Source organism: Symphalangus syndactylus, chromosome 13 (assembly GCF_028878055.3).
Source record: "Symphalangus syndactylus isolate Jambi chromosome 13, NHGRI_mSymSyn1-v2.1_pri, whole genome shotgun sequence".
Lineage (NCBI taxonomy): Eukaryota > Metazoa > Chordata > Mammalia > Primates > Hylobatidae > Symphalangus > Symphalangus syndactylus.
The window spans coordinates 90,849,851-90,877,643 of record NC_072435.2 but is presented as its reverse complement, the minus strand read 5'-3'; the positions used below and the strand labels follow the sequence as shown (position 1 = coordinate 90,877,643).

General features: G+C 38.2%; 1 protein-coding gene across 6 annotated transcripts in view; it reads right to left on the bottom strand.

Annotated features, from left to right (window-relative positions):
* Positions 1 to 27,793, bottom strand: part of METAP2 (methionyl aminopeptidase 2) — a 110,173-nt gene that overhangs the window by 11,442 nt on the left and 70,938 nt on the right. For 3 of the 6 annotated variants that reach the window (XM_063614280.1, XM_055238761.2, XM_055238762.2), the window contains 5 exons: positions 20,394 to 20,459; positions 17,685 to 17,787; positions 8,990 to 9,151; positions 8,068 to 8,249; positions 7,126 to 7,220 (listed from right to left, as the gene is read on the bottom strand). In XM_063614280.1, the coding sequence (XP_063470350.1) occupies positions 7,126 to 7,220; positions 8,068 to 8,249; positions 8,990 to 9,151; positions 17,685 to 17,787; positions 20,394 to 20,459 (608 nt within the window). The remainder of the gene's footprint in view (positions 1 to 7,125; positions 7,221 to 8,067; positions 8,250 to 8,989; positions 9,152 to 17,684; positions 17,788 to 20,393; positions 20,460 to 27,793) is intronic. The other 3 variants (XM_063614281.1, XM_055238764.2, XM_055238763.2) reach the window with 2 other exon arrangements.

Below are 27,793 nucleotides of genomic sequence, written 5' to 3'. Positions count from 1 at the left end.
CAAAAAATCTAAAAGAAATGCTAGGGAAGGGGGAATATCTGATTTTCAGAATTATCATATTACATTGAAATAGGCAGTGTTCAACACAAAGTCACAAGGCATACAAGGAAATAAGAACACCCATCAAAGGAAAATAATAAATCGACAGAAACTATCCCTGAAAAAAAACCTGATGGCAGATCTACTACTAGATAAAAGCTTCAACTCTTCTAAAGATGCTTAAAAAATTAAAGGAAGATACTGAGAGAGCCAAAAAAAAAAATGTATGAACAAAATGAAAATATCAAAATATAGAAAACCTAAAAGAAAAAAAAATTTCTGGAGCTGAAAAGTACAGTGACTGAAATGAAAAATTCACAAGAATAATTCAAAAGTATTTGAGCAGGCAAAAAAAAGAACCAGCAAACCTGAAGATAAGGACAAGGGAAATCACCAAGTCTAAGAATAAAAAAGATTAAAGTGAACAGAACCTCAGAGACCTGCATATCAAGTAGAACAATATATGCATTATGGAAATTTTCAGAAGTAGAAAGGTGAACAATATTTGAAAAAGTAATGGCTGGAAACTCCCCAAATTTGATGAAATACAAGAATGTAACATCCAAAAAGTTCAAAGAACTCCAAAAAAGATGAACTCAAAGAAATCCACACACACACACACACACACACACACGATAATCAAACTTTCTAAAGGACAAAGGAGGAAACCTGAAAGCAACAAGAAAGAAGTGATTCACTATATAAAAGGGATCCTCAATTAGAATTCAAGCACATTTCAAACTAGAAACTTTGGAGGCTAGAAGGCAGCAGTGCAACATATTCAAAGTGCTAACTAAAAGAAAAAAACTGTCACCCATGAATCCTATCTGGGAAAACTGTCCTTCAAAAGTGAGAAATCAGGCTAGGTGTGGTGGCTCATGTCTGTAATCCCAGCACGCTGGAAGGCCAAAGTGGGAGGATCACTTGAACCCAGGAGTTCAAAACCAGCCTGGCCAACAAAGTGAGACCCCCATCTCTACAAAAAAGTTTTAAAAATTAGCAAGGTACTGTGGCACACGCCTATAGTCCCAGCTTCTTGGAGAACTGAGGTAGGAGGATTTCCTGAGCCCAGGAGGTCGAGGCTGCAGTGAGCAATTATCATACCACTGCGCTCCAGCCTGGGCAACAGAGCAAAACCTTGTTTCAATTTGGAAAAAACAAAAAAAAACTGTATTAAAAAAAAAGTGAGGGGGAAATTACAATTCCCAGATAAAAGCTGATGGAGTTCATTACTACTAGACCAGGCCTGCAAGAAGTGCTCAAGAAACGCCCTGCAAAGGATACTATGCAGTAACTTGAAGCCATATGAATTTTTTAAAAATCTCAATAAAGTAAAGTAAATGGCCAATTGTAACAACCAGTATTATTCTAACAAGCACTATTTCACTAATTGTTTTCCACATGACTTAAGGAACTAATATATTTACTTTTTTTTTTTTTTTTTTGAGATGGAGTCTTGCTCTGTCACCAGGCTGGAGTGCAGTGGTGCAATCTCAGCTGACTACAACCTCCATCTCCTGGGTTCAAGCCATTCTCCTGCCTCAGCCTCCTGAGTAGCTGGGACTACAGGCACGCACCGCTATGCCCAGCTAATTTTTGTACTTTTAGTAGAGACAGGGTTTCACTACGTTGGCCAGAACGGTCTCAATCTCTTGATCTCGTGATCCACCCGCCTCAGCCTCCCAAAGTGCTGGGATTACAGGTATGAGCCACTGTGCCCGGCCAAAATTACTTTAATTCTAAAAGTATTATTATAACTTTGGTTTATAATTCCATATTCTATTTTTTACATAATTCTAGAGACTAATGCATTTAAAAGAATTATTAGGCTGGACACAGTGGCTCACGCCTGTAATCTCAACACTTTGGGAAGCCAAAGTGGCAGGATGGCTTGTGACCAGGAGTTCCAGACCAGCCTGGGCAAGATAGCAAGACCCTGTATCTACAAAAAACTTAAAATATTATTTATTTTTTTAAATTAGCTGGGTGTAGTGGTACACGCCTGTGGTCCTGGCTACTTGGGAGCTGAGGCAGGAGGTTTGCTTGAGCCCAGTAGGTCAAGGCTGCAGTGAACTGTGTTCATACCACTGTATTCCAGCCTGGGTAACAAGGGAGACCTGTCTCAAAAAAAAAAAAATCCCTACAAAGGAAAACCTTGAACCTGATGGCTTCCACTGGTTAATTCTACCAAATATTTAAAGAACTAATACCTCCTCAAACTTTTCTAAAAACCTGAAGAGAATACTTTCAAAGTCATTACATGAAACCAGCATTACTCTGATACCAAAGCCAGGCAAAGACACTATAAGAAAACTACAGGCCAATATTCTTATGAATACTGATGCAAAATCCTTAACAAAATATTAGCAAACCAAATTCAACTGCATATTAAAAGGAATACACACCATGACTTAGTGGGATTTATTCCTGAAATTCAAAGATGGTTCAACATAAGAAAAACAGATCAATCTAATACACATTAACACAATGAAGAAAAATAACCATATGACTGTCTGAACTGATGCAGAAAAAGCATGACAAAATTCAACACCCTTTCATGATGAAAGGCTCAACAAATTAAGAACAGAAGTAAACCACCTCAACGTAATAAAAGCCATCTATGGAAAAACCTACAGCTAACGTCATACTCAATGGTCAAAGATGGAAAGCTTTCCTCTAAGATCACAAACAAGGCAATGAAGTATATCCATTTTTGCCGTTTTTACTCAACATAGATCAGAACAATCAGGCAAGAAAAATAAAAAGGCATCTAAATTGGGATGGAAGTAAAACTATCTCTGTTCACAGATTATATGATCTTACCTATGGAAAACCCTAAAGATTCCACACAAAAGAAGTGTCAGAATAAATTAATTCAACCAAGTACAGGATACAAAGTCAAAACATAAAAATCAGTTGCATTTCTACACACTAAAAATGAACAATCTGAAAAGGAAATTACAAAAACAATTCCATTAACAATAACTAAAAAAAGAAAAAAAAAACCTTAGGAATTAACCCCAAGAAGGTGAAACACATTAAAACACATGTACAATGAAAACTATAAAATGTTGCTGAAATAAATTAAAGACATAAATGGAAACACATCTGATAGGTTTGACTCTGTGTCCCCACCCAAATCTCCTCTCGAATTGTAATCCCCATGTGCAGAGACAGGGAGGTGATAGGATCACGGGGGTGGTTCCCCCATGTTGTTCTCATGATAGGAAGTTCTCACGAGACCTGATAGTTTTATAAGCGCCTAGCATTTCCCCTGCTTGCAGTTCTCTCTCCTGCTGCCATGTGAAGAAGGTCTTTGCTTTCCCTTTGTCTTCTGCCTTGATTCTAAGTTTCCTGAGGCCTCCCCAGTCATGTGGAACTGTGGATAATTAAACTTCTTTCCTTTATGAATTACCCAGTCTCAGGTATTTCTTTATAGCAGCGTGAAAATGGACTAACACAACATCTCATGTCTATGAATTAGAAGACTTAATGTCGTTAAAATGTCAATACCTTCTGAAGGCATCTACACATTCAACACAATCCCTATCAAAATCCATTTGGTGGTTTTTGCAGGAAAAAAAAAATCCTAAATTCATATGGAATCCCAAGACATCCTAGACAGCCAAACAATTTTGAAAAAGAACAAAGATGGAGAATTTACACTTCTCAACTTCAAAACTTACAACAAAGCTACAATAATCAAAACAATGTGGACATCAGGCGCAGTAGTTCATGCCTGTAATCCCAGCACTCTGGGAGGCTGAGGCAGGAGGACTACTTGAGGTCAGGAGTTCAAGACCAACCTGAGCAACACAGTGAGACTTGTCTCTATAAAAAACAAATAAAATTGATGGGTATGGTGGCACGAGCCTGTAGTTCCAACTACTTATGAGGATGAAGTAGAAGAACTGCTTAAGCACAGGAGGTACAGGCTGCAGCGAGCCAAGATCACGCCACTGCGCTCCAGCTTGGGTGACAGAGCAAGACCCTGTCTCAAAACCAAAACCAAACCAAACCAAAAAAATCCAGTGTGGTATTGGCATAAAGACAGACATATAAACCAATAAAATAAAATGAAGAGCCCAGAAATAAACCCTCACTTACAAAGACAAGTGAATTTTTTTTTTTTTTTTTTTTTTTTTGGACAGGGTCTTGCTTTGTCACCCAGGCTAGAATGCAGTGGCATAATCTTGCCTCACTGAGGCTTCAACCTCCCCAGGCTCACGTGATCCTCCCACCAGAGCCTCCTGAGTAGCTGGGACCACAAGGGTGCACCATCACACCTGGCTAATTTGTTTAATTTTTGGTAGAGATGGGGTCTTGCTATCTTGCCCAGGCTAGACTTTAACTACTGAGCTCAAACGATTCTCCCACCTTGGCCTCCAAAAGGGCTGAGATTATAGGCATGAGGCACTGTGCCTGGCCCAGATGAGTTTTGACAAGGGTGTCAAGACCATTCAAAAGCAAAAGAACAGTCTTAACAAATGGTGCTGGGAAAACTGGACATTCACATGCAAAAGAATGAATGTGGACCCTTACTTAACACCATATAAAAAATTAACTCAAAATGGATCAAAGACCTAAGTTGAAGACCTGAAACTATAAATACCTTAAAAGGAAACAGAGTAAAAGCTTCATGACATTAGATTTAGCAATGATTTACTGGATATGACACCAAAGGCACAGGCAACAAAAGAAAAAACTGACAAACTGGACTTCATGAAAACATTTTATGCTTCAAAACACAATATCCGGAGTAAAAAGGTAACCCACAAAATGAGAAAAAAAAATTCTCAAATAATATATCTGATACAGGATTAACATCCAGAATCTATACAGAATTCCCAAAACTCAACAACAAACGACTCAATTAAAAAATAGGCAAAGAGCTGGGCATGGTGGCTTATGCCTGTAATCCCAGCACTTTGGGAGGCCAAGGTGAGGGGGTAGCTTGAGCCCAGGAATTCAAGATCAGCAATCAGCATGGGCAACAACACAGCAAGACCCCCAATCTCTACTTTTTTTGTTTTGTTTTGTTTTGTTTTTCTGAGACAGAGTCTTGCTCTGTCACCCAGGCTGGAGTGCAGTGGTGCGATCTCGGCTCACTGCAAGCTCCACCTCCCGGGTTCACGCCATTCTCCTGCCTCAGCCTCCCGAGTAGCTGGGACTACAGGTGCCCGCCACCATGCCCGGCTAATTTTTTTTTGTGGTATTTTTAGTAGAGACAGGGTTTCACCATGTTAGCCAGGATAGTCTCAATCTCCTGACTTCATAATCCACCTGCCTCAGCCTCCCAAAGTGCTGGGATTACAGGCATGAGCCACCGCGCCCGGCCTTTTTTTTTTTTTTTTAATTAAAAAATAAATAAAAATGGGCAAAAAACTTGAATAGACATTTCTCCAAAGATTAAAAAAAAACTACCTAGAAAATAATGTGTTGGCAAGGAAATGGAAAAATTGGAGCCCTTCCTTGCGTACTGTTGGTGGGAATGAAAATGGTACAGCCACCATGGAAAGCGGTAGAGAAGATACTCAAAAAGTTTAAAATGATATAATTACCAGATGATTCCCAAATCCACTTCTGGGTATATACCCAAGAATTGAAAACAGACCTTGAAGAGATATCTGTACACCCATACTCATAGCAGCAATATTCACAATAGCTAAAACATGGGAGCAATCCAAGTGTCCATCAGTGGACGAATGGATAAACAAAAATGTGGTATATACACACAATAGATTATTTAGCCTTAAGAAAGTAAATTCTGACATATGCTACAACAAAGGTGAACCTTGAGTATATTGTGCTAAGTGAAATAAACCAGTCACAAAATAACAAATACTATATGAGGTACTTACAGCAGTCAAAACCATATATAGTAGAATGGTGGTTGCCAGGATAGGGGGAGAAGAGGAAATTGGGAGTTACTGTTTCATGAGTATAGAGTTTCAGTTTTACAATATGAAGAATAAACAGAGATGAATGGTGATAACGGCTGCACAATATTATGAACGTACTTAATACCAATGAACAACATACTTAAAATGGCTGGGCGCAGCGGCTCACGCCTGTAATCTCAGCACTTTGGGAGGCCAAGGTGGGTGGATCACTTGAGGTCAGGAGTTTGAGACCAGCCTGGCCAACATGGTGAAACCCCATCTCTACTAGAAATACAAAAATTAGCCAGGAGTGGTGGTGGGTGCCTCTAATCCCAGCAACTCGGGAGGGTGAGGCAGGAGTATCACTTGAGCCCGGGAGGCAGAAGTTGCAGTGAGTCAAGATCGTGCCACTGCACTCCAGCCTGGGCAACAGAGTAAGACTCCATCTCAAAAAAAAAAAAAAAAAAAAAAAAAGTTAATGTGGTAAATTTTATGCAATGTCTATTTTAACTGCACCTCCCCCCCCCGCCAAAAAAAAAAAAAAAATTGGGTGGGTGGGGAAAAGCTGGGCTGTACCAGAGCTTGGTGGACAGAGAGGGATGAATCAGTTGAGCACAGAGGATTTTGGTGGCTATGAAAATACTCTGTATGATACTATAATGGTAGATGCGTGTCATTATATATTTGTCAAACCCCTTAGAATGTATATTACTAAGAATGAACCCTAATGTAAACTATGAACTTTGAATAATTGTCATGTGGTCAATGTTGGTTCAAATGATTTTAACAAATAAACCTGTGTGGTGGGGATGCTGACAATGGAGGAAGTTGGGGATGGGTGGGTATATGGGAAATCTCTGTACTTTCTGCTCAGTTTTACTATGAACCTAAAATTGTTCTAAAAAAGAACCACAAAAAAACCACTGCCAACTGACAGGCAAAAATAGATCCAAACTCTGTTTTAATAAATTTTAGCAAAGTTCAAGGGAAAAAAACAAACAAACAGACAAACCAAAAACAACCTTTGGTACACAATCATACAATTACCCGCTTAAAACCATAAAGGCAATGGATCAATTTTATTGGTCTTAATTACCCAAAGACCTTAAATAGGCCTTAAAAGTGCTTAAATGCTGTTAAGTGTTTAAAAGACCTTAAAGTGCTCAAAATACTTGGAATGAAATGGTGCTTACAGTTCACATACCTTTATTCCAGTGTTAGTAGCATCTTTTACAGCTTTTAATAACGTATCATATTTGGGATTAAAAGTAACAGTAAAAGCACAGTCAATAATCCTACCTGAAAGAGAAAATTCTTCTTTTAATTTTACTTATCAGCTAGTCAATTTATCTACTTTACAGCATTTAATCTATTAATCTTGCTTGTTTAACAGAAAAATAGAAGGCTCAGATGAAGGCTGCACTCCAAATACCCAAAGATCATTCATAATCAGAGACAAAATGTAGAAGTATATAAAGGATTCAGAATAGAAAGAATTACAGGGTTAGTATATATTCCTCCAAGACAGCACCAGTTCAGTGCTCACCCTGGCAGTTATACAAACATATAAACAGAAACAAAACAAATACAAGAAAAGACCAGGGAAATAAGAAATAGCAATGCAGGGCAGAGTATACAGGGCTCCGAATATACTGTTACTTTTCCAAGGTAGTGAAACCTTAGGTAAGTATTTATTCTAAGCTTGCTTTCTCACTTGTAAGTAAGATAACGAGGTGCTTACCTAATCAGGTTTTGGAGAGAATTCAGAAAAGCAAACATGTATATAAAGTCTGATAAACTTAAATATTCTAAATAAATGTTATTATTTGAATAAAAGAGGTATGAAACAATGACCTAAAGGTAGGATAATGTCTTTCATGCCTTGATACAAAGAGTAATAAACCTCAACTACCCAACAGTTTTCATTTTATTCCACTTAGTAGTATGCTTTCAAGTAAATCTCACAACTGCCTCTCTCTCCTTATAAGTGCACTAAAATTTTTTTTAAAATCTGCCTCAACACACCTTTACTAATGAAGTGAGGAAGCAAGAACAAAATTTGGGAGTTCAGTATTTATCACTCCATTTAAGAGACAAAAACTAGTTTTTCAGGAGGCTGGGGTAGGAATTTTCTGCAAGAATTTACCACTTATATGTGTTCCAAAGTCTATTTTACAGATGTCATCATACTGTAATACTGTTGTGTCACCAGCATTGGGAGTATAATGGGCAGCACAATTATTGAGAGAACATCCAGTAGGAAATGCCAGGCCTGCATTTAATCCATTCTCTTTTATTAACTTGCGGGAACAGTCTTCCAACTTTTCACTAAAACAAAAAAGCAAAGGGAACTTGTTTACTTTTACATTCTTACTTTTATATATTAATACCATATAGTTCATCAAATCCAGAAAGTTTACTAAAAACCTTTAATACTTTCTGGGAATGATCTGAGCACTTTCTCAATATAAATAAATAACAGTTCTCTGATGCTATGAAAATAGCTTATCTTTAGAAGACAAGGAATTTGATTCTGCTAGAAACTCTGAGAAAACACAATCCACTTTTAAATAAACTTACTAGAAAATAAGAGTCTAACTTAGACCAATTGAAATGATGATCTTATTTGTTCGTGTTGTATATTTTTTAAATTGTAGGAATCAGAGAATTACATGTTATACTAACCATTTATCAAAAGGAAAAACTAGAGAAATAATTACTTGAATTGGTTTTGTTACTGTATTATCATCATGTTCTGTATTTGGGCAATTGCTCCAATACTTTCTTATTTCTTAGTATGAATTGTTAGATAGCAAAATAACAGATTTCCAGATAGAAAATAATATCAGTAACGACTACATGTGCACAAAAAAGGGTGGCTGAGGTGCCAATGTGTACTCCTCTTCATGGTTTTCTCATAGTGACACTAAAATAATCTAGAAGACATTTCTACAACCTTTACTTAAAGATTTAGCAAAGCGGTAATGAAAGCCAAACATTATAATTGGAGAGTTAGTACTTAAAAAACATTTTTTATCATGTTCTTACGAAAAAAGTATTCGTTTTACCAGATTTCTATCATTGTCATCCCAGGCTTGATCCAGCTCATTACGTATTTTCTAACTTGTCGATGTGCTTCTGCAGCTTCTCGAAAATCATTCCAAATCTCTTCACTTGCCTGATCTAATGCTTTCTTTTCTTCATTTGTAGTTCTCCAAGCAGCTGTTCGCCTTTAGAGTGGACATAGCATACTATTAGTCATAAAACAGCAGAACAAGCATAAAAGCTGACAACTATACTAAGTAATAAGACAGTTCAAATAAAAATATATTACATATTCAGTTTATGTCAACAAAGTTTCTGAAATACAAAAAGCCAAACACTTGCAACCAACCCAAATGAAATTAAAACTTTTAAGACTCTAAGGGAGGGAAAAAAACCATCATGTGAGATTTCATTTATATTCAGAGGAACTAATACCCTGACAACACAAAAAGATAATAAAAGAATCAGAAAAGTCTGAAGAGTCCTAGAATCAGAGCAGGTAGGAAAAAGTCATCCTTCCACTTGAGGTCATATATACTTTAGAGACTTCAAAAGAGCACAACAATAATTTGCATTTAATTTTGCCAACAGGGTAACTACTAACCCAAGAAACTGACTTGGAAATCTGCATATACTTCCTCAAAACACATATTACATGCGTGTGCTGGGTTTTTCTAATTGTATACATAAATATAAGAGGTATTCTTCCTTGAAAGACATGGCTCACATTTTAAAACTGCCAGTGCTAACGAATTTCTTTTTTAAGAGACAGGGTCTTACTCTGTTACCCAGGCAGATGCAGTGATGTGATCACAGCTCACTACATCCTCAAACTCCTAGGTTCTTCCTGCCTCAGCTTCCCAAGCAGCTGGGAGTATACAGATGCATACCACCACATTCAGCTAATTTTTAAAAACTTTTTCTTTAAAGAAATGGGGTCTTGTTATGTTGTCCAGGCTGATCTCGAATTCCTGCCCTGAAGTGATCCCCGTCTCAGCCTCCTGAGTGGCTGGGATTACAGGCGTGAGCCACCCTATCTGACAGAATTTTTTATTCAGTATCTGAGAATGAGATCCATGACTCCCTGTAAGTAGGAAAAACATTAACTGCCTTAAAATGGTATTTTTTTTAAAAAACTAAACAATTTTCACACATTCTTAAATACCGAATATACAGTTTGCAACTTAGTGATCACTGAGTATAAATTACACAAGTGTAAAAGTGATACCTTCAAGGAATTGCCATTTGCCTCCCCTGCTGTTTTATAAATAAAATTTTATTGCAACATGTGCCTACTCATTTATGTACTGTCTATAGCTGTTTTCATGCTACAATGGCAAAGCTAAGTAACACTCAAGGCCTAAAATATTTACTATATGCCCTTTAAAGAAAAAGGCCGGGCGCGGTGGCTCAAGCCTGTAATCCCAGCACTTTGGGAGGCCGAGGCGGGCGGATCACGAGGTCAGGAGATCGAGACCATCCTGGCTAACACGGTGAAACCCCGTCTCTACTAAAAATACAAAAAATTAGCCAGGCGCAGTGGCGGGCGCCTGTAGTCCCAGCTACTCGGGAGGCTGAGGCAGGAGAATGGCGTGAACCCGGGAGGCGGAGCTTGCAGTGAGCTGAGATCGCGCCACTGCACTCCAGCCTGGGGGACAGAGCAAGACTCCGTCTCAAAAAAAAAAAAAAAAAGAAAAAAGAAAAAGTTCACTCAACTCAGCCCTAAACTACAGACCCTGGCCAAGGTGGGAGGGTCACTTGAGGCTAGTAGTTCAAGACCAACCTGACTGTCTCTGACTCTGTACCAAAAAAAAATTAGCTGGGCATTGGGCTTATCCCTGTAATCCCATCTACTCAGGAGTCTGAGGCAAGAGGATCACTTGAGCCCAGAAGTTCAAGGACACAGTGAGCTATGATTGCACCACTATACCCCAGCCTGGGCAACAGACCAAGACCCTGTCTCTAAAAACATAAAATAAAAAATAAAAATAAATAATAAAGAAAAAAGAAATGGAATTAAATTCTTTTGCTCAAAGTCTCGAGTTCAAGTTATTAAGTTATTATTGTTAAAGTTATTAATAATAAGAGAAACCCAGCATCAGGGTCTATAATTCCAGACCCCCCAAAAACTCCTTATAAGTGGACTAAAAATTTTTTTTAAATCTGCCTCAACACAGCTTTACTAAGAATATTATTTTCCTACATTTGATCTTATTTTGTTCAGTCAATTAAACAAAAGTATAGCAATTAAAGCCAGGCACAGTGGCTTACTCCTATAATCCCAACAGTTTGGGAGGCCAAAGTGGGAGGATTGCTTGAGGACAACAGTTCGAGACAATCCAGGGTGACACAGTGAGACCCTGTCTCCACCAAAATATATACATACACACATATACATATATATATACATACACATATACATACACACACACATACATACACATACACACGATAGGCCAAGTGCAGTGGCTCATGCCTATAATCCCAGCTATTTGGTAGGCTGAGGCAGGAAGACTGTTTGAGCCCAGAAGTTCAAGGTCAGCCTGGGCAACATAGCAAGACTCCATCTCTACAAAAAGAAAAAACAATTTTAGCCAGGCAAGGTGGTACACGCCTGTAGTCCCAGCTATTTGGTAGGCTGAGGCAGGAAGACTGTTTGAGCCCAGAAGTTCAAGGTCAGCCTGGGCAACATAGCAAGACTCCATCTCTACAAAAAGAAAAAACAATTTTAGCCAGGCAAGGTGGTACACGCCTGTAGTCCCAGCTACTTGGGAGACGGGGTAGGAGGATCACTTGACACCCAGAGGTCAAGGCTGAACTGAGCTAGATCTCACCACTGCACTCCAGCCTGGATGACAGAATAAGACCCTATCTCAAAACATAGTAACAGCCGGGCGTGGTCGCTCACGCCTATAATCCTAGCACTTTGGGAGGCCAAGGGGGACAGATTGCATGAGCTCAGGAGTTCAAGACCAGCCTGGGCAACATAGCAAAACCCTGTTTCTACTAAAAATACAAAAAGTTACCCAGGCATGATAGTGCACGCCTGTAGTCCCAGCTACTCGGGAGGCTCAGGCACGAGAACTGCTTGAGCCTGGGAGGCAGAGGTTGCAGTGAGCCAAGACTGCACCACTGCACTCCAGCCTGGGTGACAGAATGAGGCCATGTCTCAAAAAAATAATAACAACAATTAAAATGTATGCATATATCACATAAAGTCCTTCCTCTAAAAACTGGTACTTAAAGGATAAGAAATAAAGCATATTTTAACTCTGCCTATAAGAAGGAACTATAGTTGATTCCCAGTTGATAGAGAAAATTCTTCTTACAGAATAGTATCACCTAATAAATGTGGAATGAATGAAAGAATTAAAAATCCACCATTTTGCAGTTCCCAATGAAATAACCCATAAAAGCAAGGATCATCAATGGATATTAAAAGAATTAAGTGAAAAGTTGTTAAGAAAAGGATATTCCTTTCTTCTCAAGTTTGTATAAACTAGGAAGAACAGGAAGGAAGATAGATATTCCAAATGATACCAAAGTAGCCCCACAGATTACTTGGAAACTGCAAAAAGCAAAAAGTACCCTTAAAGGGAAAAAAAAAAAAAACAGTTGGCTGTCACATTAATCAAAAGGTCAAACACAATAAAACTAACAGTAGGATAGCCTGAGATTACATCTAATGTAGCAGAATATGGTACAATGTGAAGGTCATAATCACTTATTTTATAACTCTGTCAAAAATGTTTAACCTAAATCTAATCTAAGCCCATTAACACCTAATTCCAGTTTGCAGAAAACACAGAAATAGAGAAAAAAGTTTTAACACCCTATAAGGAAACAATCAGAGAAATCCCAGAACATGAGACTTTCTACAACTGCTTGGTTTCTTCAAAGAGATGGAGCATGGAAGAGAAAGAGAAAAAGGTGAGGCCTCTAACAATATGCAGTGAGAACCTCAAGTGGATCCTGGTTTTAGAAAGTAAACAAACATTACTATAACTATTAAAAATTAGTTTCAAAGCTACTTGGGAGGATAAGATGGGAGGATAACTTGAGCCCAGAAATTGTAAACCAGCCTGGACAATACAACAATACCCCATCTCAAAAAAAAAAAAAAAAAAAAAGGCTTCAAGCTATGTGTGAGAAGAGTGTTCACAACAGTCATCTGGATATACTCAAAACAACCACCCACAACTTAATAATTATAAGAGGAAAAAATTAGTAACAATACACTTGAGAAACTGGCTAATACTTTAAACAAACAATAAAAATTAAACATCACCAATAAGGAGCAAACTGACATTGTATGTCTCTAGATACAACCCCCTGAAAAGGATACTGTATATACATTATCTAGTACTCCAGCCAAAAATGCAGTCTCATCTCAAATGGCTCGGAAAAAAAAAAAAATACTATGCCGGGTGTGGTGGCACACGCCTGTAATCCCAACACTTTGGGAGGCCAATGCAGGAGGATTACTTGAGCACAGAAGTTCCAGGCTACAGTGGGCTATGATCACATCACTGTATTCCAGCCTGGCTGACAGAGTGAGACCTTGTCTCAAAACAAAACAAAAAAAAAAAAGAAAAAAAACTATATATATATACAGACTCACCAATTTAACATTTTTCACATTTGCTTTGTATCTGTCTTCGAAGGAGAAAATGGAATGTTATTTGTATATGACAATATGTAGACTTGTTATATTTCATTGAGATAGAGAAGAATAAAATAAATGTGGCAAAACAAAGGAAATCTAGGTGAAAGTTATGTGGGAATTCTTTGTACTATGCTTGTAGCTTTTCTGGAAGTATAAAATTATTTCAAAATAAGAAGTTTTTTGGGTTTTTTTTTGAGACAGTTTCCCTCTTGTTGCCCAGACTGGAGTGCAATGGTGTGATCTCAGCTCACCGAAACCTCCGCCTCCCAGGTTCAAGAGATTCTTCTGCTTCAGCCTCCCAAGTAGCTGGGATTACAGGCATGTGCCACCACGCCCGACTAATTTTGTACAAAATAAGAAGTTTTTAAAAATACACTTAACCTAGAGTAGTTTCAAAGGTGAGTTATTTGTGATAATTCATTCAATTTCTAATAAAAGTTTATTAATAAAACAATGAAGGAAAGATACAAACTATATGAAATCTGTAAGAATACTGAATCTGATCTATTTGCAAATAGTCAAAACTGGTTATATGAATGTAAAAAGTATTGAGATTTATTAAAAAGCAAACACACCACACTATCTTATACTTATTCTATATTTCTCCAGGATAACATACAATACTGCAATATTTAAGAAAATTACTTTGAGAAGTATTATAACATGTAATTAATTATCTTCCTTTATTATTTCAAAAACAGAAGTTATTCTACTTATTTAATTTCAATAGAAGCTGAGAGTAAGGCAAAGGAAGCTTTTGGAATTTATAAAATCTCATTTTTTTCATGTATTAAATACCACTTCAAGTGTTCCATAATATTCACATTGTTAAAAGTATTAACAATCTGTTAGCAAGTATAAGAAATCAATGGCTTTCCTCCACTCTAGCAGCAAGTATAAAGAAACAGAAATGGGATTAAAATATTTAATTCACATCACTAACAAAAACCATAAAACACTTAAGAATAAATTTAATTAAAAAGGGCTAGGACCTACCTGAAAAAAAAAAAATTGAATAAATGAAAAAGTATCAAAAACATCCCATGACATTGGATAAGACAAGGTGATAAAACTGTCAATTTTCAGAAACTAATACATAAATATAAATGCAATTATGATGAGAATTCTAACAAGGACACGTGTTCGTGTGTGTGTGTGTGTGTAAGGCTATATGACTGAGAGTAGTTAAGAAAAGTATTAAAAAGAATTGTTTGGGATATCAAATCAAAATAGTATTAGCCTAAGAAGAAACAGATCAGTGGAGCAGAGTAAATAATCCAGAAACTGATTCCATTATTCACATGGGAATACAGCATGTGACAAAGGTGGTCATTCAATTCAGTAGGAGGGATTATTTAATAAACAATAAACTGACTGCACTGGAAAGAAAAATAAAATTAGTGCTCCCAATCTTACACAAAAAATTCCAGATTAAAGATGTTAATAAAACACAAAATACGTGTTTAAGAAAATCTAAGAGACTACTGCGAACTCAGAAGTTTTTTTTTTGTTTTTTTTTTTGGTGAGACAAAGTCTCGCTCTGTCACCCAGGGTGGAGTGCAGTGGTGCGATCTCAGCTCACTGCAACCTCCGTCTCCTGGGTTCAAGCGATTCTCCTGCCTCAGCCTCCCGAGTAGCTGGGATTACAGGCGTGCACCACTACAAACGGCTATTTTTTTTTTTTTTTTTGTATTTTTAGTAGAGACGGGGTTTTACCATGTTGGCCAGGCTGGTCTTGAACTCCTGCCCTTAGGTAATCCACCTGCCTCAGCCTCCCAAAGTGCTAGGATTACAGGCATGAGCCACCACGCCTGGCCGGAACTCAGAAGTATTAAACATGGACACATAATGCATTTAAAAATTTAAAACTTCTGGGAAGAGCAAAAGATATCATAAAGCCTATGATCAAAAGATGCTCAAAATCACTAACAGTGTAAGAACTGCAAATTAATATATTCTTTGATTAATCAATCTCACTCCTAAAAACTTATTTCAGAATATAACTACCAGTACATGAGAGAGAGAGAGAGAGAAAAATACACTACATATCCAGCTACCTATTTACCTAAGGAGGTTTATTGCAGAATGGTTTATAGTGGCAAAAATTATTGCAGACAAAGAAAATGGCCATCAGCTAAAGAATGGTGGAATAAAGTGTGGTACACTGACACCATGGAATATTATGAAGCCATTCAAGATAATAATAGAACTATTCTAATTGACTTAGAGGAACTTCCAACGGTTAGCACTGAATGAGAAAAGGTGGAGGAAAGTGTGCCTATGATTCCATTTTTGTAAAACAAACAATGATCAAACATTCCCTTACATAAACAGACAGATGTATACATATATGAGCATAGAAAAAATATGGAAGGCTACCTGCTAGGTGGTTAACATGGGTCTGGAAGGAAGGAAAAGAAGAGGGAACAAGCAAAAAAAATTAAGAGATTATATTTAAAAATAAATGTGATCATATCATATGTACTATAAGAATTTATTAATGTAAAATTATCTGTATCTGTGGCATTTTAAAAATAAGTGCTTTTAAGATAGGGACAATTGACGATTTCAAATTCAAAGAAAAGAAGTCCATGTCATACAATTCCAGAATTTTACACTTATTCCCTAAGAACATTCGTAACTGGAAATGAGGGAGCAGGTGGTAATGTAACAACAGTATGTTCTTTCTTCTTTTCTTTTTTATGTTTAAAAAAAAAATAAGGGTGTCTTTATAGGCCAAGAAAACGAGCTACAGTAGAAGCTTTCTTAACCAACGACTGCAACCACTGGATTAAGCAATACTCTTAATTCCCTCTGTAAAACATACTGATCAATGTCCATGGTATTATAAATATTGTGGGTGACAGGTTATTATTTTGAATAACAGGAACTAGCTTGCTTTATGTTCACTATGCATCTACTCTTCTAAGTGCTATGCATATATCATTCCTCACAATGACCCTGCAGAGTGCCTATTTTATGGATGAGGAAACAAAAGCACAGATGTGATAATTACTTGCCCAAGTCACAAAGCTAATAAATCTCAGAACTGGGATTCAAATGCAGATAGTTTGGTCCCAGCTTCCACGTTCTCAATACGTCTGCATAATGCCACTTCCGCTAAGCATTTTAAATGTATCCTTACAGAACACCTTGAAGAATCAGGTGAATCTGTTCCCAAGACTGTTTAAGTCATCTGTACTTGTTACGGTAATTATGTGATTTAATAATGTTATATTGGCTGGGCGTGGTGGCTCACGCCTGTAATCCCAGCACTTTGGGAGGTCGAGGTGGGCGGATCACCTGAGGTTGGGAGTTCAAGACCAGCCTGACCCACGTGGAGGAACCCCGTCTCTACTAAAAATACAAAATTAGCCAGGTGTGGTGGCGCATGCCTGTAATCTCAGCTACTCGGGAGGCTGGAGCAGGAGAACTGCTTGAACCCGGGAGACAGAGGTTGCAGTGAGCCGAGATCCCAGCATTGCATTCCAGCCTAGGCAACAAGAGCGAAACTCCATCTCAAAAAAAAAAAAAAAAAAGTAACATTAAAAAAACTGTTTCCATGAAAAGTAACCACCCTGATAAATCTCAATAAGTCATCAAAAAATACTTCTGTCAAATTAAGTGTAGGTAAGAACTATCAAAAGGTTTCAGGAAAAAAAAGTAAAGATATAGTAGACATCAACCCTTATATCACTCAGAAACCCCAAATGGAATTGTAAATAACACATTATGAATACATATGAGGGGTGAAAAGTATTAAACCACACCCAAATTTCAAGAGAGGTAAAAAACAAATTTGTTTAAGTTAACCTTTATCTACAAGAATTTTTATTTTGTGATCCTCCGTTTAATATACTTTTTAAATGACCAATAACCTGCTATTGGTCCCAATCATTTTGGATAAGAGGGCTTCTACTGTATCATCTTTACGACAAATTTGTAAGTATTTATTAAAGTAGTGGAGCAAAGTTCTGAGAAATGTCAAATCTGCTTTATTGCTAAGCTATAACTGTCAAAAATTAAACTGGAAGTGATTTGATGATCCTTACCCATCTTGTGTGGGTGGGTATTCGCATTCTTGTCCTTTGGGAAATACACCATTAGGATACAGGTCACATATTGGAACTGAGGGAGGGTCTGTTTGAACTTTTGCTGTGAGATACAAATAAAGCATTAACTTCTGTAGTTAAAAATAAAATTAAGCAGTTATTAGAATTTTCTCAGTTCCTAATGGTTGTTATATGCTGATTTTAAGGAACCTCCTCCTTGCTGTCACAGTTAAAAGCAGAAGACACTTCATCACGCTGGCCACCTCCTCACTGATTTATTGCTGCTTGGGAAAAAGAAATTTTTAACTCCTCAGAACTCCATTATGTATTTAAACAGTATATGCCTTGGCAAAAAGCACACTTCTAATGTCTTCATCTTCATTCACTATACTAGAGATGGAACAGCATAGAGAGGTTGGCTTTCACAAATACAAATCAAAGTAGTAAGAAGTCCTATAGCAATAAAATAAAAATATAAACCTAATATATATTAATAAAATAAGAAAAACTATTATTTCAATAGTATATAAGGTATAAAAGTTAAGAGCATACATAATCAATTATGATTTTCTGAAATCTTAACTTTTGTCAATGTATTTATCACTCCAACTTTATCTCATCTACAAATCTGATAAAGATGACTTTTATATTGTGCATAAATTACATGACAAGGGACTTAAAAAGATCATTAGAGAAAAAATATACAATTTGTAATCAGAATATCAAAGTTGAAGTCTAGTCTTTACCACTTATTAGCTGTGACTTGAACAAATGGCTAAATAGTACCAATCCTCAGTTTCCTCATCTACAAAATGAAAGATCAGATGAAATCCTGGATAATCTTTGAAAATTATAATGTATTACATCCAAGTCATTATACAAAACTATGAATTATCTGTAATAATCTGCACTATAGTTATCATTAACTAACATTCATAATTTTCACACTGTATAGATGAGGCAAATAAGGGCAGTGAACTGCCCACGATTATATTATTTGGCTTGTTCCAGAAATGATTCAAGAAGTCTACCAGGATATAAAAAATAGACAAATAAGAGACATTCAAAGTAAATTAGTAAAAACCAAAACAAGAAGAACATAGAATAGTACCTGAAATGAGGCCAACACAAAAACCACAAATTTGGCTCTAAGCCCTTTAGTAGCCAACATTAAAAAAAAAAAATTATTTGCACAGGTCACAATGGTTCTGAGATGAAACAGACTGATACTCAGAAAAAAACACAATTATCCTTGATACTAGGCAGAAAAAAAAAAGAGTACCTCATAAAGAAATATAATGAACAGTACATTCAACAACATCCTCAGAGGAAGCAGAATAAAGGTTAATGGCATCAAACTTAAACATCTGTCAGAAGAATTCTATCACGGGCAAATATAAAACAGTCCTCTAACAACACTCCTCCCTGCTGGTCTGACTTCAGAAGGCAGCAATTTTAGAGTATTTGGAGAAATAGGTATCTCTCTTTTTTTTTTTTTTTTTTTTTTAAGAAATAGGTATCTCTTAATTCATTCTCAGGTAGTACTATTTCTCATAGCCAAACTTTTAATAATTTTTTTTTAATGGAAAGAATAGGACATTATAGCCCCTGGAAGATTCCTGGAATGCAAGTATCTTGTGCTCATCAAATACAGACTCATGGTACCTCACAGGCTACGAGAATAGTTGACATCCTCTTCTTAGAGTGGAAGGATCTAGTAATGATGGATGCCTGAATGCAAAGGCTATCCCACCTCCACCTGGAGACCAGGGAAATCACTATCAAGCCCCCAAAATTCTGATTCATAGAAGTTTAGCCTGAAAAATTTTAAAGGAAGGCATAACCAGACATTCAGTGGTCTACAACAGCCCAAATGGCATCCAAGATTAAAACTTACATGTTGTGATTCTCAACCCAACCTTTCTTCTTCAATACTATGAAATCTCCCTTTAGTCTCCCTAACATATTTTCAGGCCCCTGATGATGTTTGGTTGTGGCACTTATAGAAACTCAAAACAAGTAGGATATTTTATACAAATCTAATAGTACAATATAAAAGTTATTATTAATAATAAAGTCTCACCATATGCACACATCTTAAATAACGGGACTCTTCATTAAATACTCATCCAGAATCTCATAATTTAAAAGCTGGAAGGTAAATTACAAACGACATTTACCCTACCACCACAGTGGCACCACTTCAGCCATTCCTGACAGAATTATTCTTTAAATTATGCAAGTTTTAAATCATAAAATTTTTAGAAACTCATCCCTAACTTGCAGTAAAATGCAACCAATTCATATTGACATCCCTTAGCTAACAGCTAAAGAAAATACAGGATTGTTAAACCGAAGTTATTTTCTAAATAATTATTAGTTTCACTAAATTCTGCTTCTATTAAGCCTAAGTTTATTTCTCTAACATATATCAGGACCTTAAGCAACTTCAAACCTACTCTTCAAACCTGTCAGTGAATAAACACTTCTTTTTTTTTTTTTTTTTTTTTTTTTTGAGACAGGTCTCACTCCGTTGCCCAGGCTGCAGTGCAGTGGCACAATCTCAGCTTACTGCAACCTCCACCTCTTGGGTTCCAGCGATTCTCCTGCCTCAGCCTCCTGAGTAGCTGGGATTACAGATGTGAGCCACCGCGCCCGGCCGAATAACCACTTCTAATATATCGATTAACATTAACTTAAGACACTAACGTCCTCTCTTCTTCTTCTTCTTTTTCTTCTTCTTTCCAGTTGCTCCATCACCATCGCCATCTCCATCTAAGAAAAGACATTTCAAGTACATGTTCATTTGAACCTCATAAGCAGAGGGACAAAGCAAGTACAAGGAGACAAGTATTTGTTCTATTCAATAAATGAATAAACGTTAGTTTTATCTTGTTTACATTTATTCTTTCACTAAAATAAGAAATAGGAAGCAGCTACCAGGTGTGGTGGCACATGCCTATAGTCCCAGCTACTAGGGAAGCTGAGGTGGGAGGATCACTTGAGCCCAGGAGTTGGAACCCAGCTTGGGCAACATAGTGAGACTCCAACTCAAAAAAATTTAGAAACAGGAAGCAGTAGTGTAGCAAAGTGGGAGGTAACGTGATCTAGGACTTACGTGGGTTGAACCATATGAAAATGCCAATACTTGACCATTTTTGACTTACAAAATTGCCATTTCTTTTCTTTTCTTTTTGAGACAGGGTCTAGCTCTATTGCCCAGGCTGGAGTGCAATGGCGCAATCTCAGCTCACTGCAACCTCTGCCTCCCGCGTTTGAGTGATTCTCGTGTCTCAGCCTCCGCCTCCTGAGTATCTGGGATTACAGGTGCATGCCACCATGCCCAGCTAATTTTTTGTATTTTTTTTAGTAGAGATGGAGTTTTGCCATGTTGACCAAGCTGGTCTCAAACTCCTGACCTCAAGTGATTTGCCGGCCTTGGCCTCCCAAGTCCTGGGATTATAGGCGTGAGCCACCATACCCAGCCTCAAAATCACCATTTTTTATGTTCAATCTTATGAAATTATCAGAAACCTAGCAGGTAGAAGAGAACAACAGAAATACAAACATTAGGCTAGGTACAGTGGTTCACACCTGTAATCCTAGTACTTTGGGAGGCCGAGGCAGGTGGATCACTTGAGCCCAGGAGTTTGAGACCAGTCTAGACAACATGGTGAAACCCTGTCTCTACTAAAATTACAAAAAATTATCCAGGTGTGGTGCTATGCGCCCATAGTCCCAGCTACTTGGAAAGCTGAGATGTGGGAGGATCACCTGAGCCAGGGAAGTCAAGGCTGCAGTGAGCTGAGATCGAGCCACCGCACATCAGCCTGGGTGACGGGAGGGAGATCTTGTATCCTAACAACAACAAACCAAAAACACAAATATTGCTGACTTATTCATTATGGATTTTTAGATTCAAAAGCCTAACAAAATGCACACGAAAAATTATAATCTAATTCACATATCATGCACTATAACGTTAACAGTAACCTTCTTCATCCCATTAAATGTTTGCTGGGCTCTTAAGTGCCAGGCAATAGGGACAGAAAAATAAGATAGCTTCTGTTCTGGAGAAACAATAGTTTTTTCCAGACTACAATTGGTTATAAATCTTGAAGTATTTGTTTTAGGTTGTGACTAGTGTATGTAGCACTATACTAGTGTATGTAGCACAACCTAAAACAAATACTTGAAGATACATAACCAATTTTAAACATATACTAAAAATCTTTCCATCTGTGTGACCTTGGACAAGTTATTTAGCCTCTCTCTACCCTGGTTTCTTCATCTTTAAAATGGAACAAAAAGGTCCTTCTTTGATACTTTCATCCTTTTGAGGCTAATTACCTTATTCAATGTCCAACGTCTGTATTCAGTACAGAAAAACAGCCACCATTTATAGAACTTTGTGCCAGGATGGCAGCAGAGCCAGGATCTGAATATTAATCTATATATGTTTATAGTTCCAACCATTATACCATGTTGCAATTTGTGCTTTTACATGTCTTTTCTTCACAGTATCCCAGCATATTCTTCACAGGCAGAGATGGTCGTTTTTTTTTTGTTTTTTTTTTTTCTGTGACAGGGTCTCGCTCTGTTGCCCAAGCTGGAGTGCAATGGCAGGATCACAGCTCACTGCAGCCTCAATCTCCCAAACACAGGAAATCCTCCCACCTCAGCCTCCTGAATAGCTGAGACTACAGGCACGGACCACTATAGCCGGCTAATGTTTTCTAATCTTTTTCAGAGACAAGGTTTCACTAAGTTGCCCAGAATGGTCTCAAATCGCATCTCAGCCTCCCAAAGTGCTGGGATTATAGGCATGAGCCACCAGGCCTGGCCAGCAGAGGCTGTTTATGTTTATTTGTGTTACTACTATGCCCAAATCAATTGATATCTGTTGAATGACAACTGGAAATTCATATTAAAAAAAAAAAGAGTCTCAAGCTTTTAAGCTCTGCCTTGCACTATCTAGAAACATTAATTCTAAATGAACCATAGAGCTAAACATAACAGCTAAAAATATATAAAACTTCTTGGAGAGAACACAGAACATCTTTGTGACCTTAGAGACAGCAATGACTTAACTTTTTAGACAGGACACAAAAAGCACTACCCATAAATTTAAAAAAAAGATAGATTGGACTTTATCAAAATTAAAACTGTCCTATAAGCAATACCATTAACCAGGTGAACAGCCATCCCATAGAAATATCTGTAAAACATTATCTGATAAAGAACTTGCATCCAGAATATACAATGAACTATTACAATTCAATAGGATGACAAATAGCCCAGTAAAACATGGACAAAAGATGTGAACAAACACTTTACCAAAGATAAAGGAAAAAGCAAATAAAAACATGAAAAGATGCTCAGTATCATTAGGGAAGTGCAAATTAAAACCACAATGACAAAGCACTACATACCCATTATCAAAGACTAAAATTTTAAAACAGACAAATACCAAGTCCTTACAAGGATACAAACAACCTGAAACTCAACCATTGCTGAGAGGAATGCAAAACAGCGCAGCCACTTTGGAAACCAGACAGCTTCTTATGAGTTTAAACACATACTTACCATATGACAGGCAACCCAGTTCTATTTACCCAAGAGAAATGAAAACATATCTACACACAGACCCCTATGCAAATGTTCATAGTAACGTCGTTCACAATAGACCAAAACTGTAAACACCCCAAATATTGTTCAATATTGTAAAAGGGTAAAACATATTAGGAATACTACTCGCAATAAAAAGGAATGTGTGCTATTGATATACGCACAACTCGATGACTGTCAAAAGTACTATGCTAAGTAAAACAAGCCAAACACAAAAAACTACATACCAAATAATTCCATTTATAGGATACTCCAGGAAAGGCCAAAACTAGGGTCAGAAAATGTACCAGTGATTGCCAAGGGTTAGGTATAGTGCAAGAGAACCGACTACAAGAGACACAAGTTTTTTCTGGAGATGGAAGTGTTAAATGGAAACGGTCTGTATCTTAGGTTGTGGTAGTAGTTACACAATTGCATACTTTGTCAAAACTCACCAAACTATACACTTAAAAAGGGTGACTATTGGGGCCAGGTATGGTGGCTCACGCCTATAATCCCAACACTTTGGGAGGCTGAGGCAGGCAGATCACTTCAGGCCAGGAGTTCGAGACCAGCCTGGCCAACATGGTGAAACCCTGTCTCTACTACAAATACAAAAATTAGCCAGCAGTGGTGGTGGGCACCTGTAATCCCAGCTACTCAGGAGGCTGAGGCAGGAGAATTGCTGGAACCCGGAAGGCAGAGGTTGCAGTGAGTTGAGATTGTGCCACTGCACTGCAGCCTGGACAACAGAGTGAGACTCTGTCTCAAAAAAAAAAAAAAAAAAAAAAAGAGGTGACTATTATTTTAGGGAAATTATGTTAATGAGCCTGACTCAAAATGTATTGAATGAATTACCTCCAGCACATTGTCAGATGCCCACAGGATCAACTTTTTACACCAATACCCCAGTTTCCAATTTAGCACATCTAAAATTAAACTTAGTACCCTGTTCTTTGCCTGCAAACCTCTCCCCCAATGTCTAACTGGCTCTTTCCCAACTTCACTATTTCAGTCAACAGCACCAACATTCCGTCACCCAAGTTCAAACTCCCACAGTCCACTAATGCCTTACTCCTGCTCCCAGAATGCAAGTCTCCAAGTCTTTTGAATTCTGCTTCCACACTACTGTTCACTGGATCCTTCCTCTCCATGCCTATTTCTGACTACCAGTTTACATTTTCATTACCATATGCCTGGGCTATTTCTAAGAGGCCTCCAAAATGATCTCCTCCTTGCCTTTCCTACACACTTCCTCTCCTCTAAACAACCCTGTATATAGATACAGCCTAAATTTTTATTTCATAACATTCCTGTTTTGTTAAGAGACAGGGTCTTACTATGTTACCCAGGTTGGAGTAAAGTGGCCAGTCACAGGTGTTTTCGTAGCACATTGAAGCCCCCTGGACTCAAAGATCCTCCCATCCCAGCCTCCCAAGTAGCTGGGATTATAGGCACCAGCCACTGTGCTTGGCTCATAACATTTCTTAAAAATCCTCTAAGGCTCCCTCAATCAATCACCTCACATGGCAAGCTTGTATTACCACAATGCTTCAAATGCTTTCTCAGCATTATACCAACCCAAAATAGTTTCTTTTGTTTGGTTTTACTCAAGTTCTATTCCTTCTAATGAGCTTTCCTTCAGCATTCAGCCTACAACTATACCACCGAATTTCAATAAATTTTATTACAGGTACCCAAATACCTTTTCACCTCTAGGTTTTGTCTGTCTACCACATCCTTAGTTTTCTTTTTTTATTTTTTCTTATTTTTTGAGACAGAGTTTCACTCTTGTTGCCCAGGCTGAAGTGCAATGGCGCAATCTCCACTGACAGCAACCTCCACCTCCTGGGTTCAAGCGATTCTCCTGCCTCAGCCTCCTGAGTAGCTGGGATTACAGGCACCCGCCACTACACCCGGCTAATTTTTTGTATTTTTGGTAGAGACGGGGTTTCACCATGTTGATAAGGCTGGTCTTGAACTCCTGACCTCAGGTGATCCACCCACCTCGGCCTCCCAAAGTGCTGGGATTACAGGCGAGAGCTAACGCACCCAGTCTAGTTTTCCATTAGGAGAAAGATCTTGAAACACTAGCTTTCTATTCCCTCAAAAAGACCTAACAACAGATAAGTAGTATTGACTGACTCTGATTACTGAAATAACTACAAATATTCCTAAAATCTTATTTAATACATTGAAGATTTCCAACCTGACGGGCAACTTTGTAGAGATGTAACAGAACAAGATACACTTCAAGATTAGCACTGTGATTTTTGGGGGCGGGGGCGGGGGCGGGGGCGGGGCGGGTGTAGAAATGGGATCTCACTATGTTACCCAGGCTTGTCTGGATTACAGGCATTAAGCCACCACACCCAGCCAGTATTTTTTAACTAGCCTGATAGGCCCAGGAAGCATTATGATATTGTATACATAGTGGGTCTATAGCAGCCTATTATATTGCCTTGAATTTACAAAACATTTTCTTGTGAAGAGCTCAAAATAAGTTCATAATCTAAAGCATGAGCCAATGTACAATGGAGGTTTAAGGAAGAGGAAAAGCTAATAATTCCCTTGAATCTTGGCACTTTTTTCCACCAAATGTTCACTATAAGCTTCTTGAAGGCAGAAAACATATCACTCTAAAGGAAAACAACTACTCTATATTACGCTAACACAGTAATTAAAGTACAGTGCCAACTAATGGTTAAAGACCTAACCCCAGGCTGGTGGTGCTTGAGGTGGAGCAGATGTTCTCAGCAGTAGGCAACTACAAATAAAAAGAATGGGAAAGCCCCGTTTTTCCTCTGCCAAAAGAGGCTGGAAAAAATAAGTTTTCTTACCTGTCTCTTCCTCCACTGTTTTACTGATAACATCAATTAGCAGTTGCTGTCTTAAAAAAAATCTTATTGTACCCAAACACCCAGAAGGAGCTAGGGTCAAGGAATTTATAATAAAACTTAGTGCACTCCTATATGATCCCTTGAGAATGAAAAGAGTTAATTTTGGTATAGAGAGTAAAAGGAAAAGGCCGGACACAGTAGCTCAAGCCTGTAATCCCAGCACTTTGGGAGTCTGAGGTGGGCAGATTACTTGAGGTCAGGAGTTTGAGACCAACCTGGCCAACATGGCAAAACCCCATTTCTACTAAAGATACAAAAAAATTAGTCGGGCATGGTGGCAGGCGCCTGTAATCCCAGCTACTCGGGAGGCTGAGGCAGGAGAATTGCTTGAGCCCAGGAGGTCGCAGTGATCCGAGATCATGCCACTGCACTCCAGCCTGTGTGACAGAGCGAGACTCAGTCTCAAAAAGAAAAAAAAAAAGAGAGAGAGAGTAAAAGGAACAAACCTGCAGTCAGGCACTAGGTTTGAAATTCTGGCTCTATTCTACACATATTAGCTGTGTCACTTTGGGTAAATCAGGTAACTACCACTTCCCTATCTGTAAAATGAGATGGCTGGGTAAAGCCATGAGGTACTGGGTAAAGTCAAAATAAATAGGAAAAGACAGTCCATTACTAAAAAACAAAACGAGTATCTAAGCACAAGTGGGTTACTTTGCTTGGTTTTGTGAGGTTAAAATGTGAATGTATGTGAAAATAACCTAGGAAAGTATCTAGTACATAGCAGTTCTTCAATAAGTATTAGTTAAATAAACAGCCCCTCAATCTTATTAATACTCACTACTTTGCCTTCTACCAAGTATATTTTTAAAACTTGAAATCTGTCCTATCTGAACAGCTAATTAACACACTGAACTTTTTCAAGACTTGCTAATAAATACCTTTTCCTTTTTAATCTGTGACATTAACTGAGGCTCTAACAAGTGAAATGTCAGAGAAAAGACTATATGGGTAAATAAATTTTGATTAAGGAATATCACATTTTCTAGCTTTTCTTTCTTTTTTTTGAGACAGTCTCACTCTGTTGGCCAGGCTGGAGTGCAGTGGTGCAATCTCAGCTCACTGCAACCTCCATCTCCCAGGCTCAAGCAATTCTCCTACCTCAGCTTCCCAAGTAGCTGGAATTACAGGTGTGTGCCACCACGCCCGGCTAAATTTTTTTTTGTCTTTTTAGAAGAGACGGGTTTTCACCATGTTGGCCAGGCTGGTCTCGAACTACTGACCTCAGGTAATCCGCCTGCCTCGACCTCCCAACGTGGTGGGATTACAGGTGTGAGCCATCACACCCAACTACATTTTCTTTTTTTTTTTTGAGACGGAGTCTCGCTCTGTCGCCCAGGCTGGAGTGCCGTGGCGCGATCTCGGCTCACCGCAAGCTCCGCCTCCTGGGTTCACGCCATTCTCCTGCCTCAGCCTCCAGAGTAGCTGGGACTACAGGCGCCCATCACCACGCCCGGCTAATTTTTTTGTATTTTTAGTAGAGACAGGGTGTTTCACCGTGTTAGCCAGGATGGTCTCGATCTCCTGACCTCGTGATCCACCCGCCTCGGCCTCCCAAAGTGCTGGGATTACAGGCTTGAGCCACTGCGCCCGGCCCCAGCT